Genomic DNA, 15,780 nt, shown 5'->3' with positions numbered 1-15,780 from the left:
GGAAGTATGGACTTTAATTTAAAAGCAATCCAAAATCCAATAAAAAATTTCGGAATTTTGAGTGGACTGATAACGTTTATATTCGAACCTGATATACATCTAGAAAAAATATTACGATGTGCATAGTTTAAACCAAATCGCTTACTCCATTACAATTTTGCGTTGGAGTTACTTGAAAGAGTGGATCGATATTCGAACTTTTTTTCTGTTTTTATTAAACAGCGAATTATATTTCTTGTTCAGTATAAGTATTTATAAAGTATTATTATTGATATTATAAAACATATGTATTAAAAAATGTAGTTGTTTAAATGTTTCTGTGGTTCGATTGTTTTAAAATTTGTTAAACTTGATCTAAGAGTTTGGATTTCTCCTTGTGCCTTGTGTTTTATTAAAACGCAAATTATGCTTCTTGTTCAGTATTAGTATTTGTTAAAAATTTATTATTGATATCATAAAACATAATTGTATTAAAAAAAGTGTGGTTATAAATGTTTTTGTAGTTCGATTGTTTTAAAAATTTGTTAATGTAACACATCGATATTACATACATATTTCAATATGTTTATACGAGTGTAGATATTTATAACTTTTTTTGTGAAACTGAAAATAGATATTCTCTCATATATAAGAATAAGCGAATATGGAATAATAAATAAAGACAAAAGAAAACTAAAAAAATGATTAACTTCTTTTTTTCCTTGTATGAAGAACAAAATATTGTAGTAATACGATTAATGTTGAGATATTTTAAAAATATTTAAACGGAATGTGTGTTGGATTTTGTAAGTCAATTACTTTAAAATATTACGATAAACATTGTGTAATAGGAACAAAACATCATTTTAAATATTATAACTATTGATCTTTTTTAAATACACGTAAAACATTTGAAAAATTTTAATAAGTTAGAAAAAATGTTATATTTGTACTACTATGTTATAATTGCTATCTTGTGATAGCTTTTGTATTTAATAAATAAATAAATGACATTAAATTGTTGTATATTGAAATCGAATTCTACTCCTTTGATCAACAAATGGTAGAGATTATTAAAAATTTTAAAAATATTACTGTGATAAAATTCATTTGATTGAAAATTTGATTTGTTTGGTAAATTGGATAATGACATTTTGTAATAAAATTTAATAATAGAAAAGAAATATTTTTTTTTTAGTTTTGTTTTTAAATACGAATATACATTAATTAGTATGTAAAGTATTTTTTTTCTTGTTTCAAAAACGCATAAAACTTATTTACTAAATAGATATAGATATGCATCTAACGAACACGCATCAAGCGCTGTATTAAAATTCTGCTTATAAAAATGTTTTCAAAACATTTTTCTGTTTGCAGCATAGCTGTGTTTAAACTTTTGTTAATAACGAGAATTTATCAAATTACTTTTGATAATATTCTGTCTGAAATAACAGTGAAAAATCAATTCGAAATTGATTTATTTGCATTTTTTTTAAACCTTCATTTGTTGTTTGTAATAGGTTCCTTTCGACAAACGAAACGATTCCGCATTAACGGCATCTTCCATTGTAATAATTGGCTTTTGTGGGCAATACTTGACAGTATGTGCCTTATCGCCGGATGCTTTGCAAATTGGACAAATATAGGTTCTTAATTTTGGGCAAAGAACACGACCCATTGAGTCACGCACGGCGTGAGATTTTACAACAGCGTCAGGTTCATTGTTATTTTCACAGAAAACACAATGTTTTGCCGATGACTAGAAGAGATTAAAAGAAAAAATAAATAAATTTGGTAATGCATGGATGATGAATAATTTTTATATAAATGTAATGATTTTTAGGTAAGGCCCCTATAAGAGTCCTCCTAAAAATATAAAAAAATATGGTTATTACATTTTAGAGTTGGCCACGTATTTTGGTTGATGTATACACATTAATATAAACGTTTAAACTGTTGTCAGATTTTAGATTTTTATGCAGACTTCTGAACTTCTCGATTTTGTCGAGTATATTCTCCTACTCTTGAAACATATCAGAATGGTTCCCATTTTTGTTATTTTTAAAAATTTTTGTTATTTTTAATTGCATAAATATAACATGTGATCTGATTGATAGCAGGAACAAATACTTCTTGGTTTATCTTTCTTGCGGAAGTGTATTACATACATTTTACGCAAGTACCCAATATTTTATATTTTTTTATACCCTACACCACTAAGTTGGTTTTGGCCAAAAAGTTTGTAACGCATTGAAATAATGGTCGTAGACCCATACATATATATACCAAAATGAATGTCTGAGTCGATCTGGCTATGAGTGTTCGTCCGTCCGTCAGTCCATCTAAACCTTGAAATCACGTCTGTCCATCTAAACCTTGAAATCGCAATTTTAGTCCGATCGTCACCAAATTTTGGATGTGATGAAGGTCCCGGAGGGGAAGAAGCCTATTGATTTTGGCGATGGTCGGATAATATTCAGGGATCGGAATAGGCAAAAAAACTTATTTGGAGAAAAAATTAACAATTTATTTCAAAGCGAATATCTCCGCTTCTATATGGGGTATATCAAAAGCTGCTAATGAAAGTAGAAAATATCACCTTTGCAACGATGTAACGTAGGTTGTCTTAGGTGGTCAAACAACGAAGATATCGCAATTGCCGCTAATAGAACCCAACTTTTCATTTTTGCGATTTTAATAATAATGACGAATATCACAGCTTTGGTTGGAGACCTTCCAAGAGGAAAGTCTGACTACGAAAGTAGAAAATCCCATGTTTACAATGATGTAAAACAGGTTAGCGTAGGTGGCCAAATAACAGAGATATCGGAATAGACGGCAATACATCCCATTTTTATACCCTCCACCATAGTATGAAGGGTATATTAAGTTGGTCATTCCGTTTGTAACACATCGAACTAATCATTTGCTACCCTATAAAGTATATATATTCTTGATCAGGATAAAATTCTTAGACGATCTTGCCATGTCCGTCTGTTATAATCACTCTATCGTCCACAATAATTGAGATAGAGTGATGAAATTTTGCACCCGAGGGTCTTTTTTCCATAGGCAGGTCATGTTCGAAGATGGGCTATATCGGTCCACTCTTTGGTATAGCCCCCATATAACGGTACCTCCGGATTTGAGGTATTTTGACGTTCTTCGCCATATTTGCAGACCGAATTAGCTATAATTTGGCACTTAGGGTTCCTAGTGATCAAAAATCTTATATCCCAAAGGATATGGGCATAGGTCCATGTTTTGGTATAGTCCCCATATAACGGTACCTCCCGATTTTCGGTATTTTGAGAATTTTAGCCACAATTTTTAACCGAACTATCTGCAATTTGACATTTGAGGTTCTCAGTGGTCATGAAACATCTCCACGAAACATCGTCAACATAGGTCCATGTTTTGGTATAGCCCCCATATATCGGTACCTCCCGATTTTCGGTATTTTGTGAATTTTAGCTACAATTTTTAACCGAACTAGCTGTAATTTGCCATTTGAGGTTCTCAGTGGTCATGAAATATCTCCACCAAACATCGTCAACATAGGTCCATGATTTAGTATAGCCCCCATATAACGGTACCTCCCGATTTTCGGAATTTTGAGAATATTTAGCCACAGTTTGTAACCGAAATATTTGCAATTTGACATTTGAGGTTCTCAGTGGTCATGAAACATCTCCACCAAACATCGTCAACATAGGTCCATGTTTTGGTATATCCCCCCATATAACTGTACCTCCCGATTTTCGGGAATTTTCAGTGGTCACGAAATTTCTTCACTAAAATTCGTCAACATGGGTCCATTTTTGAGGGTCTACATTGTTTTGATGAAACTACCCTCAATTTGACTCTTGAAGTTCCCTGCAGATATAAAACTTTTCCGCCAAAAAATTTAAAGATAGGTTGACTCTTTGATATAGCCCCGAAGGTGGTACATTTCACCTAGCTGAACACATTTTTTTTAGATTAGATAACACTGTGCAACAAAATGGAGGTGAAAGTCTGGGGCACTGAAAATTCCTCTTGTGGAAGAAAGCCCTTGGTGAGTATATTATGAACCCCGAAGAACAGATCCGCCGTGAGTCGAACTTCCGCGTTATGGCGTGATGAAGATTTTGTTAGAGACCCTGCGGGCCATCAGGAATTAGCGTTGTATCTTTGTTCACTGTTACTTAAGTGCTCTACAAAAACAACAAACAAAGATACATATAATGCTAATTCATGATGGCTTACAGGGTCTCTTGCAAAAACTTCATCACGCCATAACGCGGAAGTTCGACTCACGGCGCATGAAGCCTTCGGCGTTTTTAATATACACACACACAAGGGCTTTCATCTCCAAAAGGAATTATCTCTGCCCCAACATTTGTGTTCACAGTGTAATTTAAGCAATAGTGGGGGGAGGCAGTAGTAGTCTATCCATTGTCGAAAAGTTGTTCCACCTAAAATTGTGAAAGGACCTAAATTATTCCATTTTAATTAAGACTATTTATGGTGAAGGGTATAAAAAGTTCGGCCCGGCCGAACTTAACGACTTTTTACTTGTTTATTTTTATTTATTTTTTTTTTTTTTTTTTGTAATCACGCTACACGTCGCAATTTTGATTGGATCTCCACGAAATTGTGGGTGTTAATGGGGGTCCCACAGAGGAAAAAACCTATTGATATTGGTAATGGTCGGATATTATTCAGGGGTCGGAATGTGAAAAAAAAGCTTATTAGGAGAAAAGGCTAACGTTTTATTCCAAAGCGAATATCTCCCTTCTGTAAGAGGTATATCGAGCAAACCCTGGCAAGGAAAGTAGAAAATATCACCTTTACAACGATGTGATGTAGGTTGTCATAGGTGGTCAAACAACAGAGATATCGCAATAGTCGGTAATGCAACCTTTTTCCATTTTTTGCGCGAAATTTTGGGGGTTGATTTGGGTCTCACAGAGTAAGAAGCCTATTGATGGTTGGCGTACATCCCACTTTTCCATTTTTTTATTTGAGTTGTACTGACGATGCACTTAAGTATGTTTCAACAAAATTGACCTGTATTAATGAAGACATTCAGAGCAAAGGCGCTAAGCTATCCCAATTTTAATGAATTTTAACGGTCAAAAGCTTATGCACAGGGGCAGTGTTGTAGGGTATAACATAGTCTGCAGTACTGCAGTGCTTAAAAACACAATAATAGTATATTTTTCCTCTAAAGTTAATATTTTAAATTTTTTCTAAGTATCCAGCTTTCGGCCAAAGATTTGACACTTTCTCCTATGGACAGATGCAAATCTCGTCTATCGAACAAAGTTTTCTTTAAAATTGTAAATTTTCTGTGGTTACCAAAATTCATATCTCGACGAGATAAAGGGATTTTGAGATATGTGTCCGTCCATTAGTAATTGTAATCAAACTCCAGGCCGCAATTATGGAACAATCATGACATTATGGAGGTCGGGTTCACCTCCAGAATAGAAACGATTATTTTTTGATGGCGATCGCGAAATATTTAGAGGGTAAAATGGACCAAAAACAAAAATTTTAATACGAATTTGTATCGGTTCTGTAGGTCGCGATTCTGGTTTGATAGACGAAATTTTAAAGTTTAATTTAACATCAGATATGTAATATTCAGCGGGTGAAATGGACCAAAACCTTTGTGTGAAAATTGGTAAAATTTTTAGTATGATGACTATATCTTTATTGCTGAAAGATGTGTTCCACCCCGTGAGTTATATTTGGAAAACGAACTCTTGCTGATGTACGTGGTTAGATAACATAGTTACAGCCTAGCATATACATGGACCCCACAGTTAAATTGTATGTAGTGCAACCATAATCACGCTAGAGGTCACAGTTTTATTTTAATACTAGCAATTTTGCCCGATGTAAGATGTAAAGGTCAAAGGAAATACCAATAATTTTGAAAAATGATCGGATAATATTTAGCGTGTGAGTTGGGTGAATTCACCAATGTGTAGAAAAGATCTAAATTTAATTTTTGGTTCAAATCTTAAATTCTGAAACCCCACTCTTTACCTCTGCTTTGATGCTAATTATATTCGGGTATATTCTGAGACACACTTCACCTCTCACTTCACTTCTCAAGCATTTTGTTCACCCCATTTACTCCTATATTTTTTGCGAACTTCTTTGGCTTAAGTTTCATTAGGATTTTTTTAAAAAGAATATTATACTCTAGTCAGTCCATTAAAATACTCGAAAAATAATCGTAAATGGGATGAAGTATAATATCTAAGTAGAAAAGGAAATTGTATTTTCTAAACTCTTTGTATTCTTATTTGTAAACACTGATTGTAAATCGAAATGTCAAATAAAAAAAAAAATATCAAAAAAAAAAAAAAATGATTGAGGCGTAAAGTGAGAGGTGAAGTGTGTCTCAGAACATACCCGAATAACATGTGTCGCAATCATATAAAACAAATTCCGAGAAAAACAGTGGCCAGAGGAAGTGGTGTAGGGTATGACATGGTGGGCCCCGTCCGACTATAGCCCTCCTCTCTTGTTTTGTATTTCTTTTATGGAAGTTATCTGTTTAAAGGCAGAAGTGATATCCATATTAGATTGATGAGATTAGAGGAGATAAAATCAATGGAGGATCCTTATCTCTGAAGATATGTATGTATACATCTTTGTGATAAAAATGATCAGCTTTGGCGTCTTAAAGCCAACTTATCCCACCACTTAAGCAAAAGCTGTACCAAGATGAATTTATAACAAAATGTCGCTAAACACAAAGCTACTACTAAACTTATTTTCTACTTTAAAACGATTCAAATTGAAACATAGTATAAACGAAACTTACATATTTTTCATTTTTCGGTCCATTATAACGTTTTTGCATTTTCTTATTTTGATTACAATTGTAATCAATATTAACGGCGGCAGCAGCAGCTGCAGCCGCTGCTGAAACGGCCGCTTGAGAATGTTGTTGCATATGAGCCGGTAGAATTTTCCAAAAATTATGATTGAAATTCATATTGAGATTATGTTGCTGCAATTGCTGTGGTGTTAATGCAACAGGGGGTGGATTTGTGGTGGAACCGTTAGGTGATGTAGGATTTGTACCATTTTGCTGCTGATTAACAGCTGCTGTCAAGAGGCTATGATTGGTAATGGCTCCCCCAGCAATATTATTTCCCGCTGTTGCTGCAGCGGCAGCTGCTGCTGCATTAGACAAATGTAAACCCAAATGATAACGATTAAGTTCATCACAAACATAACCATTACAGGCAAAGTCATTCATAACATCATCGACTGGTGATTTTGGTAATTGTGGTACATCAACTCCGCTAGTGGGATCTGGAATGAAACAAAATTGAAAACTTAACTTATGAACACATATATCCAAATAAATAAAATGATAAATTCTTTGGAGGAACTTTATAAACAAGCCTAGTATAGAGCAATTACCCGAATATATTTTATGTTTTTTTCACAAATACTCTTTGAGGCCAAGAGAAGATATACTTTTTTTTACCGAATATGAACCTACAAATTTTAGATTTTATAGCGTTTTCACCCTTTAAAGGGAGATATTACCTCGTACGCAGATATGAACTTAGGCAAAAAATGATATCTTTTTCAGTATATATACTGAACATAACATGATACAAACCCTCAAATATATAGGATTACCCCGACAACCAATGCTTCTATTTTTTCCCCATATTAATATTATATTCACTACAATGGTAATATCAGTTAATAAATAAAAAATAATGTGTTGAAACAGTGCACCATGATTTCAGAGGATTTCAGCAGTGGACATAAGCCAAAAATCATAAAATTGTATGTTTATACATTTTATGTTTGAGTATATCATAGTGGCTTAAATTAAGGTCTTTTTTCGGTCTTGGACATTTGTTAAATTTGACCTTCTCAAGCAAAACAAAACATAACCTCAAACTGAAATAACATTTAAAACTTACCTTTCTCATTTGAATAGGCGGATAACATGGCAAACATTTGCAAAGATTTACAAATTTCATCCTGCTGCTGTTGTGATGATGCACTTTCCGTATTACCAGCAATTGTGCAGCCTATTGGTTGCTGTTGTCCAATCGACGGAGTCTCATTAGAATGGTTAGCAATGGCATTTGGTGTTGTTGTCGCTGCTAATTGTTGTTGCTTTTGATAAGCTGCTATTAAGTGTTGTTGTTGTAAAGCATAAAGAGATGCAGCCAAATCTGGTGTCATTAGTCCTCCTTCAAATTCTGGAGAAGATGAAGAGGATGAACTGGACATGCTTGGTGTTGGCGATAACGATGATACTCCCGATGAAGATGTGCCATCAGTCATCGAAGCCATTGACGGTGTTGGAGATATGCACAATTTGTTACAAGCATCCAAGTACATTTCCTGGAAACATTTCATGTGTAAGCAGTCCAAGCCAAAAATATTATTGGGCTGCATTTCAGGTTGATGCTATGGAAAAAAAGAGAAGTCAAATTAATTTTCTCAATTAGTTAAATATTTCAACATAACTGTTCATTTGTCCACCAACAAAATCCATAGTCATTATCATGCTTACCTTTTTCGATTCGGGACTGGTACGGTACATCTCGTTATTCTGCATTTAGTTCTACGAATTTCAACCAATTCCAAGAACAAAATCTCCGTTACTTTTTACAACCTCTCCTGCTAATTCTTGTTGTGCAACAACAATGGAATATTTTTAATTGCGTTTTTTAATTTTACAAATTTAATTATTTTGCTAACTTCTAATTTTACAACTTTTCAGGGATTATTTAATTCCCCTATTTCTGATTTAGCGCAGTTCCAATCTTTATTTTATTCAAATTATCACCGTGCGCTCGTCTTGTCGTTTGCAAATTCCCGGACAAATGATCAAAATGAAACAAATTCCATTTAAATGGGAAATTATAACTGCACTTGTCGACCAATGTTGACAAATGTGTAGATTTAGCGATTTAAAATTTCCAATAGAATGTTCAGTGTTTACAATATAGCGACTTTTATGAAAAACAACTATATTACACAGTACGTTTACAAACATATTAAAAAAAAAACAACATCATTTTTACAAGTTTTTAGCTTGATTTACTTTTACGAAATCCACTCGATTTCAACTGTCAATTCCTTTGCATATACGTCAAATGAAAACTCATCTCAAATCCATTCGATTTGACGTTTAAGCAATGGAATTGAAATATGTATTTCAAATTTTCATAGAACAAGAATCCAGTCCCTGGGTACACATTGTCAGTTTTGAATGACAGCTTTGTTGTTGCTTGCTAGTGTGGCCGTTCATTTTTGTAATTCATCATGCAACCACAAAAAATTTTGCTGGACGGTTGGACAGTTATCGATAATTGCAAAAAATCGTCATTCAAAACTGACAATGTGTACTGTACTTTAAGTCCGTGTTTAGACACACGGGAAAGTAAATTCAGTTTTTAGTCAATAGGGGGTAGGAAAGAGTATTGAGGAGCTCTTTCCTCTCCGCTCTATCCCAAAAACTCAATTTACTTTCCCAAGAAATTTGTGTGTCTAAACACAGACTAAGCGGGGTACACACGATCAGTTTTGACTGTCGATTTTTCGGAATTATCGATAATTGTCAAACAATCCAGCAACCACAAAATATTTTGTGGTTGCCTGATGACTGACAAAAGTGAACGGCCACACTGGCAAACAACCGATTATTTGAGCAAAACTGACAGTCAAAACAGATCGTGTGTTGGATAACTTGCAAGCATGACACAATTAACCAGGTAGTGGCATCGTAAAATTTTGAATATGTTATGTCAAAACTTTCTTTATGTTGTTGGGGAAATTACAACAAAAATAATTTTTTTACAAAGGGATTTGACTTTTCATATTCGATCAGCTGGTGTGATACCACTACCTGTAGTGGAATTCTGTAACACATTTTTTGAGTTACCGACAAATGTCGGTGAAATTAAAACGCAAAACTATGAATGAAAAGTATCAAAAAGAGTTGACAACACTCTTGCTATCGGTAGGACTTAGTCCATATTTATATTAGGCAATTTTCCTTGCGGCAATTGTCAGTTTGAGAGAGAGAGAGGTGAGGTATATGGTAACCCTTTACCTCTCAACACCCTCTCTCACCCACAAACTGCCAATTGCCGCAAGTAAACTCGCCTAATGTAAATTAGGACTTAGCGACAGCTTTATTTTGGTTGTTAACTTGCCGAAAAATTTCGTTAATGACCGAAATTGTAAGAATTTTAATTTTACCGATTTTTTTCGGTAAGTCAAAAAATTAGTTACAGAATTCCACTACTGGTAGTTCTGCCATGCTTGCAAGTAAAAAGTTCTTGCAAGACTTCCCAGCAAAAAGTTTGCATCCGCGGATGCAGTTGAATCACTACAAGTGTACAGAACAAGTGCCGTTGGAGTACATCTTTTTCTATGAATTGATTTATGAATTTTACAAGGGAGCGCGCAGCTATGATGCACTCCATTTTGCTTCCACAGCACACAGCTAGGATGCATTCCATTTTCGATCCAAATCACAGCTTTTGATGTAGTGTTTTGGGTTGAATTTAAAGGCACTCTTCGGATTGCATTTTTAGTCAGTCTAAAGATGCAATAAAAATGCAAGCCTGTGCGAAATATCCCAGAATAAATAAAATGCATTTATTATTTGTTTAAAACAAGAATACAAAGAACTTTATTATATAAACACAAATTAAAAAAAATTCCATTAAATTCAATCACAATTGAGTGTAATTCCTCCGTTCTCCATTTAATCCAAGCGCAACTGATTTTGCTTCGTCATCCTAAAGGTTTTCTTCATATCAATGATATGTAACCTCCTCCAAGTTCGAAAGATAAGCCGCGCAGTAAATCCCCGCCTGTAGAGGCGATACAACGTTTGTTAATAGCTCTGTTCCTTTACGTGCCTGAGGTTACCATTTCTTACCATTTTTAACCTGCAAAGTGTTCCTTTACTTTAAAAAGCATACAATTTATATGAGACCAGGGGCTCAATTCTGTTTCTATGAAAATGTGAAATGAAAACTTTTATAAAGGAAAAAAACTGTCAAATGAAAAAAATTATAAAGAAAATATTTTTCATTTCAAATTTTCATAGAACAAGAATCCAGCCCCAGTTCACCACTTTTACCATTTTTTGCCACTGTTACCATTTTTAAAAGTAAAGGAACAGACCAAATATGTGAGGTATTTTGTTAAAATTAAAAAAATAAAGCCCTAATAAACATGTGCTCTTTTGATTTCTAAAACAAAAAACTTTTCTGTAAGAATTCTACTTTCTGCGAGAATTTATGCATTTAGTGGAATGATGTGGAAACATAAAAATTGAAAATGTAACGAATTTTCATTCATGTTTTCGAAAATATTCAACCAAATGTGAAAAATTATTAGTTTTGTAAATTCCAATAATTTATAGACATTTCCTTGTTTTGTTTACAAATACAACTGGCAGTAACGTTACAAACAAAAACAAATTCCTTTGTGGTTGTTGTTCCAGTTGTATTTGTTGTAGTATTTACTTTACCTTATATTTGTTCTACCATTCTTTAAACGGAAAACAATCTTAAGGCCTGCGTACATAAGCTGCCTCGCAAGCAAGGTGCTTCTGATAAAAGAATAAAAAGAAAAGGGCAACCCAGTCGGAAATTTGCTCGGCCTTCTTTATGCTAATGCTTGGTTTACATTTACGAAATCCACTCGATTTCAACTGTCAATTCCATAGCTCAAACGTCAAATGAAATCTCATCTGGATTTCATTTGACATTTAACCTATGGATTTGACAGTTGAAATCGAGTGGATTTTGTAAATGTAAACCAGGCATTATTCTTTTATTTTAATTTGCTCTGTTCCTTTACGTGCCTGAGGTTACCATTTCTTACCATTTTTAACCTGCAAAGCGTTCTTTTACTTTAGAATAAATACAATTTATATGAGAGCAGTTCACCACTTTTACCATTTTTTGCCACTGTTACCATTTTTAAAAGTAAAGGAACAGACCAATTATGTCAGAAATGAAGTAGGAAAGCAAGGCAACCAGGCGAGGCAGCTTACATATGTACCCAGGCCTTTAGTTTACCGTCCATATTGTGGCGGAGGGTATATATTATTAAAAACGACGTTTTTAAATGTAGCATTATTTTTTGGCATTTTAATATTTATTTTAGTATTTTTTGCATAACTTCAACGCAGATTTAGGTGCAACACTTTTTTAGATCTGGTCACACTGGCTCTGGCACACAAGGAAAATTAAAAATTACAGTGCAAACAACAACAAAACAGAAATCAGCTGTTTCGCAAATGCAGAAACTGTCGCCTGTCAGGGTGAAATTAAATACCGTTCTTAATGCAAATTAACGATGCCGTCTGTCTAGGGTATTATGTACCCAAGCCTTAAATCAGCGTCGCCCAAGAGAATTCCATCAAAGTAAAGCAAGTGTTTATGTATAGGTGAACAAAACAACAACCGCATGATGTTTATCATTCGTTTTTGCTCACGTACACTGTGAATGAGAGAGAATAGCAACTGCAAAACAACTCAGTGGGAGCCCGCAGTATACATCCTGGGGCTCAATTCTGTTTCTATGAAAATGTGAAATGAAAACTTTTATAAAGGAAACAACTGTCAAATGAAAAAAATTATAAAGGAAATATTTTTCATTTCAAATTTTCATAGAACAGGAATCCAGCCCCAGCCTTAAATGATGCATGTTTTATAAAACATGTGAAATGTAAAATGCGTTATACATTCTGTTTAAGTTAGAATTGATTCTACCACTTTTAATTGGCCCTATAAATTGCATAGGTATATTCGTTGAAATCTCCTAATTCCTATTTATTACACCCCTGTAATAGTATGAGAGATTTCAACGAATATTCACTTGACAACCGCCCTTTTGAAGCATCTAGGCAGATATCAACACACAACATAATAACATAAACAAAATAAAAACAAAAAGATCGTTCGACGGCTTGAGTCGCAAGCACAACACCCGCGCTTTATTGTAAGCCTGTACATATCGTTGTACATTAATTGAAAGGTAATATTGTTTACCATTGAATAAACACCGGCAGTTGAGCCAAACCATTTACTAAAACTATCGTGTTTTATTTTATTTCTATTTCTTTTTATATTGACGGCCAAACGCACGCATTGGGCTTACTGGCTCCACTGGGGAGTCTTTGCAACACTTGTTCCCCCCAAGTCCCTATAGTGCGGACTAAACATTTGGTCGCTTCGGGCTAAATAAACACATTCGGTAACCCTACTTACGTCGAACGCCAAACGCTTTCGTTTAGTTGATCGCCCTTATGCATTGTGCTGTCATCTTCCCAATCAGATGTTGCAGTTTGTCAGCCAAATGACAGCTTAACAGGCATGATTTACCACTATACCCTCTCCTAACGAAATAAACCGATAAATTACATAAATACATCATATTAGAATTGAAGAAAATAGAAAAAACTAACTGAAAATTTAATATAAAGTTAATAATAAACACAAATCAATAAAATGGTAAGTGTTTGATTCCGTAATTGATTGTGAAATGGTGTTATTAAGACAAAAATAATGTTACTAAAATAAATCTGAAAACGTATAGTGGGATGGAGGGGAATTAGCGAGCTTCTTATAGTAATGTGCTTTATTTTTTCAGTACAAATTTCTGGCTTTATCAAGAAGTGGCAATGTGGTTTTGGTGGGTAACAAATGCCTGCAAGTGCTGCAGACTCAGGTAAGTAATATATTAAAATATATTTTGCATAAATACTCTGAAGGACACCTGTTAGATGCCAGAGGACATGATTTCATGGATTTTGATCTTGGCACATTCATTAAAGAGTGTCTCCTCTTAATTACTTCTATTATTATTTGGAGATTTATAAACAATTCATACATCTTTTTTCATTTAGCGCTGGTATTCTCAACCCGGCCGAAGACCTGGATTTTTATCGCAATTTATTGACAACATCAAAAATGAAATGGACAAAAACAAGGAGATGAAAGAAAGCATAAAGAAATTCCGTGAAGAAGCTCAAAAGTTAGAACAATCCGAAGCATTACAATCCGCCCGACAAAAGTTCAATATTGTTGAATCGGAAACTCAAAAAACTTCCAGCATATTAAAAGATCAATTGGGCAACATTAAAGAAAAGGTTTCCGATGTACTCGATGAAGCTGTGAAAACAGAAATTGGTCAAAAGGCATCGAAGATTGGAGAAGAACTGTCAAAACAAGCAAAAACCGCAAAAGAAACCATATCAGAAAAAGGTGAAAAGATTGGCCAAACAACAGCATTCCAAGCCATCTCGGATACAACGAAAATGATCAAACAAGAAATGGACGCCCAAGGCATTAATTCTCGTGTATATAGGTCCCCCGCACGTTTGCGTAAACGTAAGGAAGTCGATTTTGCTGCCGATGAACGAGTAGTTGAACCCAATATGGAAGCAATGGGCATGGAATTGCACAAAGATTCAAAATTCTATCAATCGTGGGAAAATTTCAAAAACAATAATGCCTATGTGAATAAGGTGCTCGATTGGAAAATGAAATATGAAGAATCGGAAAACCCTGTCATACGTGCATCAAGACTTTTAACTGACAAAGTTTCCGATGTAATGGGTGGCCTATTCTCGAAAACTGAACTCTCCGAAACATTGACAGAACTATGTAAAATCGATCCCAACTTTGATCAGAAGCAATTCTTAAAGGATTGTGAAAATGATATTATACCAAATATTCTGGAGGCTATGGTGCGCGGTGACTTGGAAATTCTTAAAGATTGGTGCTTCGAAAGTACATATAATATCATTTCCACCCCCATTAGTCAAGCAATAAAGGCTGGTCTATATTTGGATTCAAAAATTCTAGATATTGAAAATATCGATTTGGCCATGGGCAAAGTAATGGATCAAGGTCCAGTTCTCATTGTTACCTTCCAAGCTCAACAAATTATGTGTGTGCGAGAGCGTAGTTCGAATAAAGTTGTTGAAGGCGATCCAGAAAAGGTGATGCGTGTGAATTATGTTTGGGTATTGTGTAGGGACCCTAATGAATTGAATCCCAAAGCCGCCTGGAGACTTATGGAACTATCAGCCAATAGTCAAGAACAATTTGTATAAAATACCACACACTCTTAACCTAGCCCATGTTGTTATGTTTTCTTTGCAAACATAAAAATCCTAAACTTAGCTATTAAGTTACTTTATATAACTGTACATGTAGATAACATGACATTTCCCAGAGAGAAAGAGAAATCATATCACCAAGGAAGTGTCTTAGTTAAAGAAATTTTGTTCACACCGTAAATAGATGTACATGTGTATTTGAAAATTTATTTTTGAGAATTTCTTAAGAAATTGTACAATTTTTACTACTACTGTATGTGTTCTATTCTCCGGAATATTCTGCGAAAATATTTTTTCTAATATATATGTAAAGTAATATCTCAAATTTGTTACATTGCTTCCACTTATAATAAGTTTTTTCTCCCTGTTTTCTTTCGATCCAACAATGTATACATAAGTATTTTTTAGATTTTTTTTTAATGAAATGTTAAATTTTACATAAATATAGAAATTGTGTAAATATTATGACTGCAGCGAATTTCAACATTTGTTTAATTATAACAAGAAAACACCACGCACTTATATATTAGAAATGTATATCTTTTAATAAGCAAATTTCCACTATGTGGCTTAAAAGAATGTACAGAAAATATATAAAGAGAAATGTGTTTTAAATGTTGATTTATTTTTTTATTTAATAATAAAAAGAAACCAAAAATATTAAA

General features: G+C 33.9%; 2 protein-coding genes across 2 annotated transcripts; one reads left to right on the top strand and one right to left on the bottom strand.

The window, feature by feature from the left end:
• Positions 1 to 406: 406 nt before the first annotated feature.
• nanos (RNA-binding protein nanos) lies at positions 407 to 8,891 on the bottom strand. Its single transcript, XM_073964044.1, has 4 exons — positions 8,534 to 8,891; positions 7,932 to 8,427; positions 6,806 to 7,302; positions 407 to 1,738 (listed from the first exon to the last, which is right to left on the bottom strand). The coding sequence occupies exons 1-4, from the start codon at positions 8,576 to 8,578 to the stop codon at positions 1,472 to 1,474; spliced, it is 1,305 nt and encodes a 434-aa protein (XP_073820145.1). The 5' UTR covers positions 8,579 to 8,891; the 3' UTR covers positions 407 to 1,471.
• A 4,387-nt stretch (positions 8,892 to 13,278) lies between these two features.
• Positions 13,279 to 15,780, top strand: LOC141389277 (mitochondrial import inner membrane translocase subunit TIM44). Its single transcript, XM_073960597.1, has 3 exons — positions 13,279 to 13,502; positions 13,642 to 13,719; positions 13,898 to 15,780. Exons 1-3 carry the CDS (start codon positions 13,500 to 13,502, stop codon positions 15,107 to 15,109), a joined length of 1,293 nt encoding a protein of 430 aa, XP_073816698.1. The 5' UTR covers positions 13,279 to 13,499; the 3' UTR covers positions 15,110 to 15,780.

This window comes from Musca autumnalis, unplaced genomic scaffold (assembly GCF_047663935.1).
Source record: "Musca autumnalis isolate F117 unplaced genomic scaffold, ASM4766393v1 scaffold_1, whole genome shotgun sequence".
Taxonomy (NCBI): Eukaryota; Metazoa; Arthropoda; class Insecta; order Diptera; family Muscidae; genus Musca; species Musca autumnalis.
The sequence above is the reverse complement of the archived record's forward strand: the minus strand, read 5'-3'. Positions and strand labels throughout refer to the sequence as shown.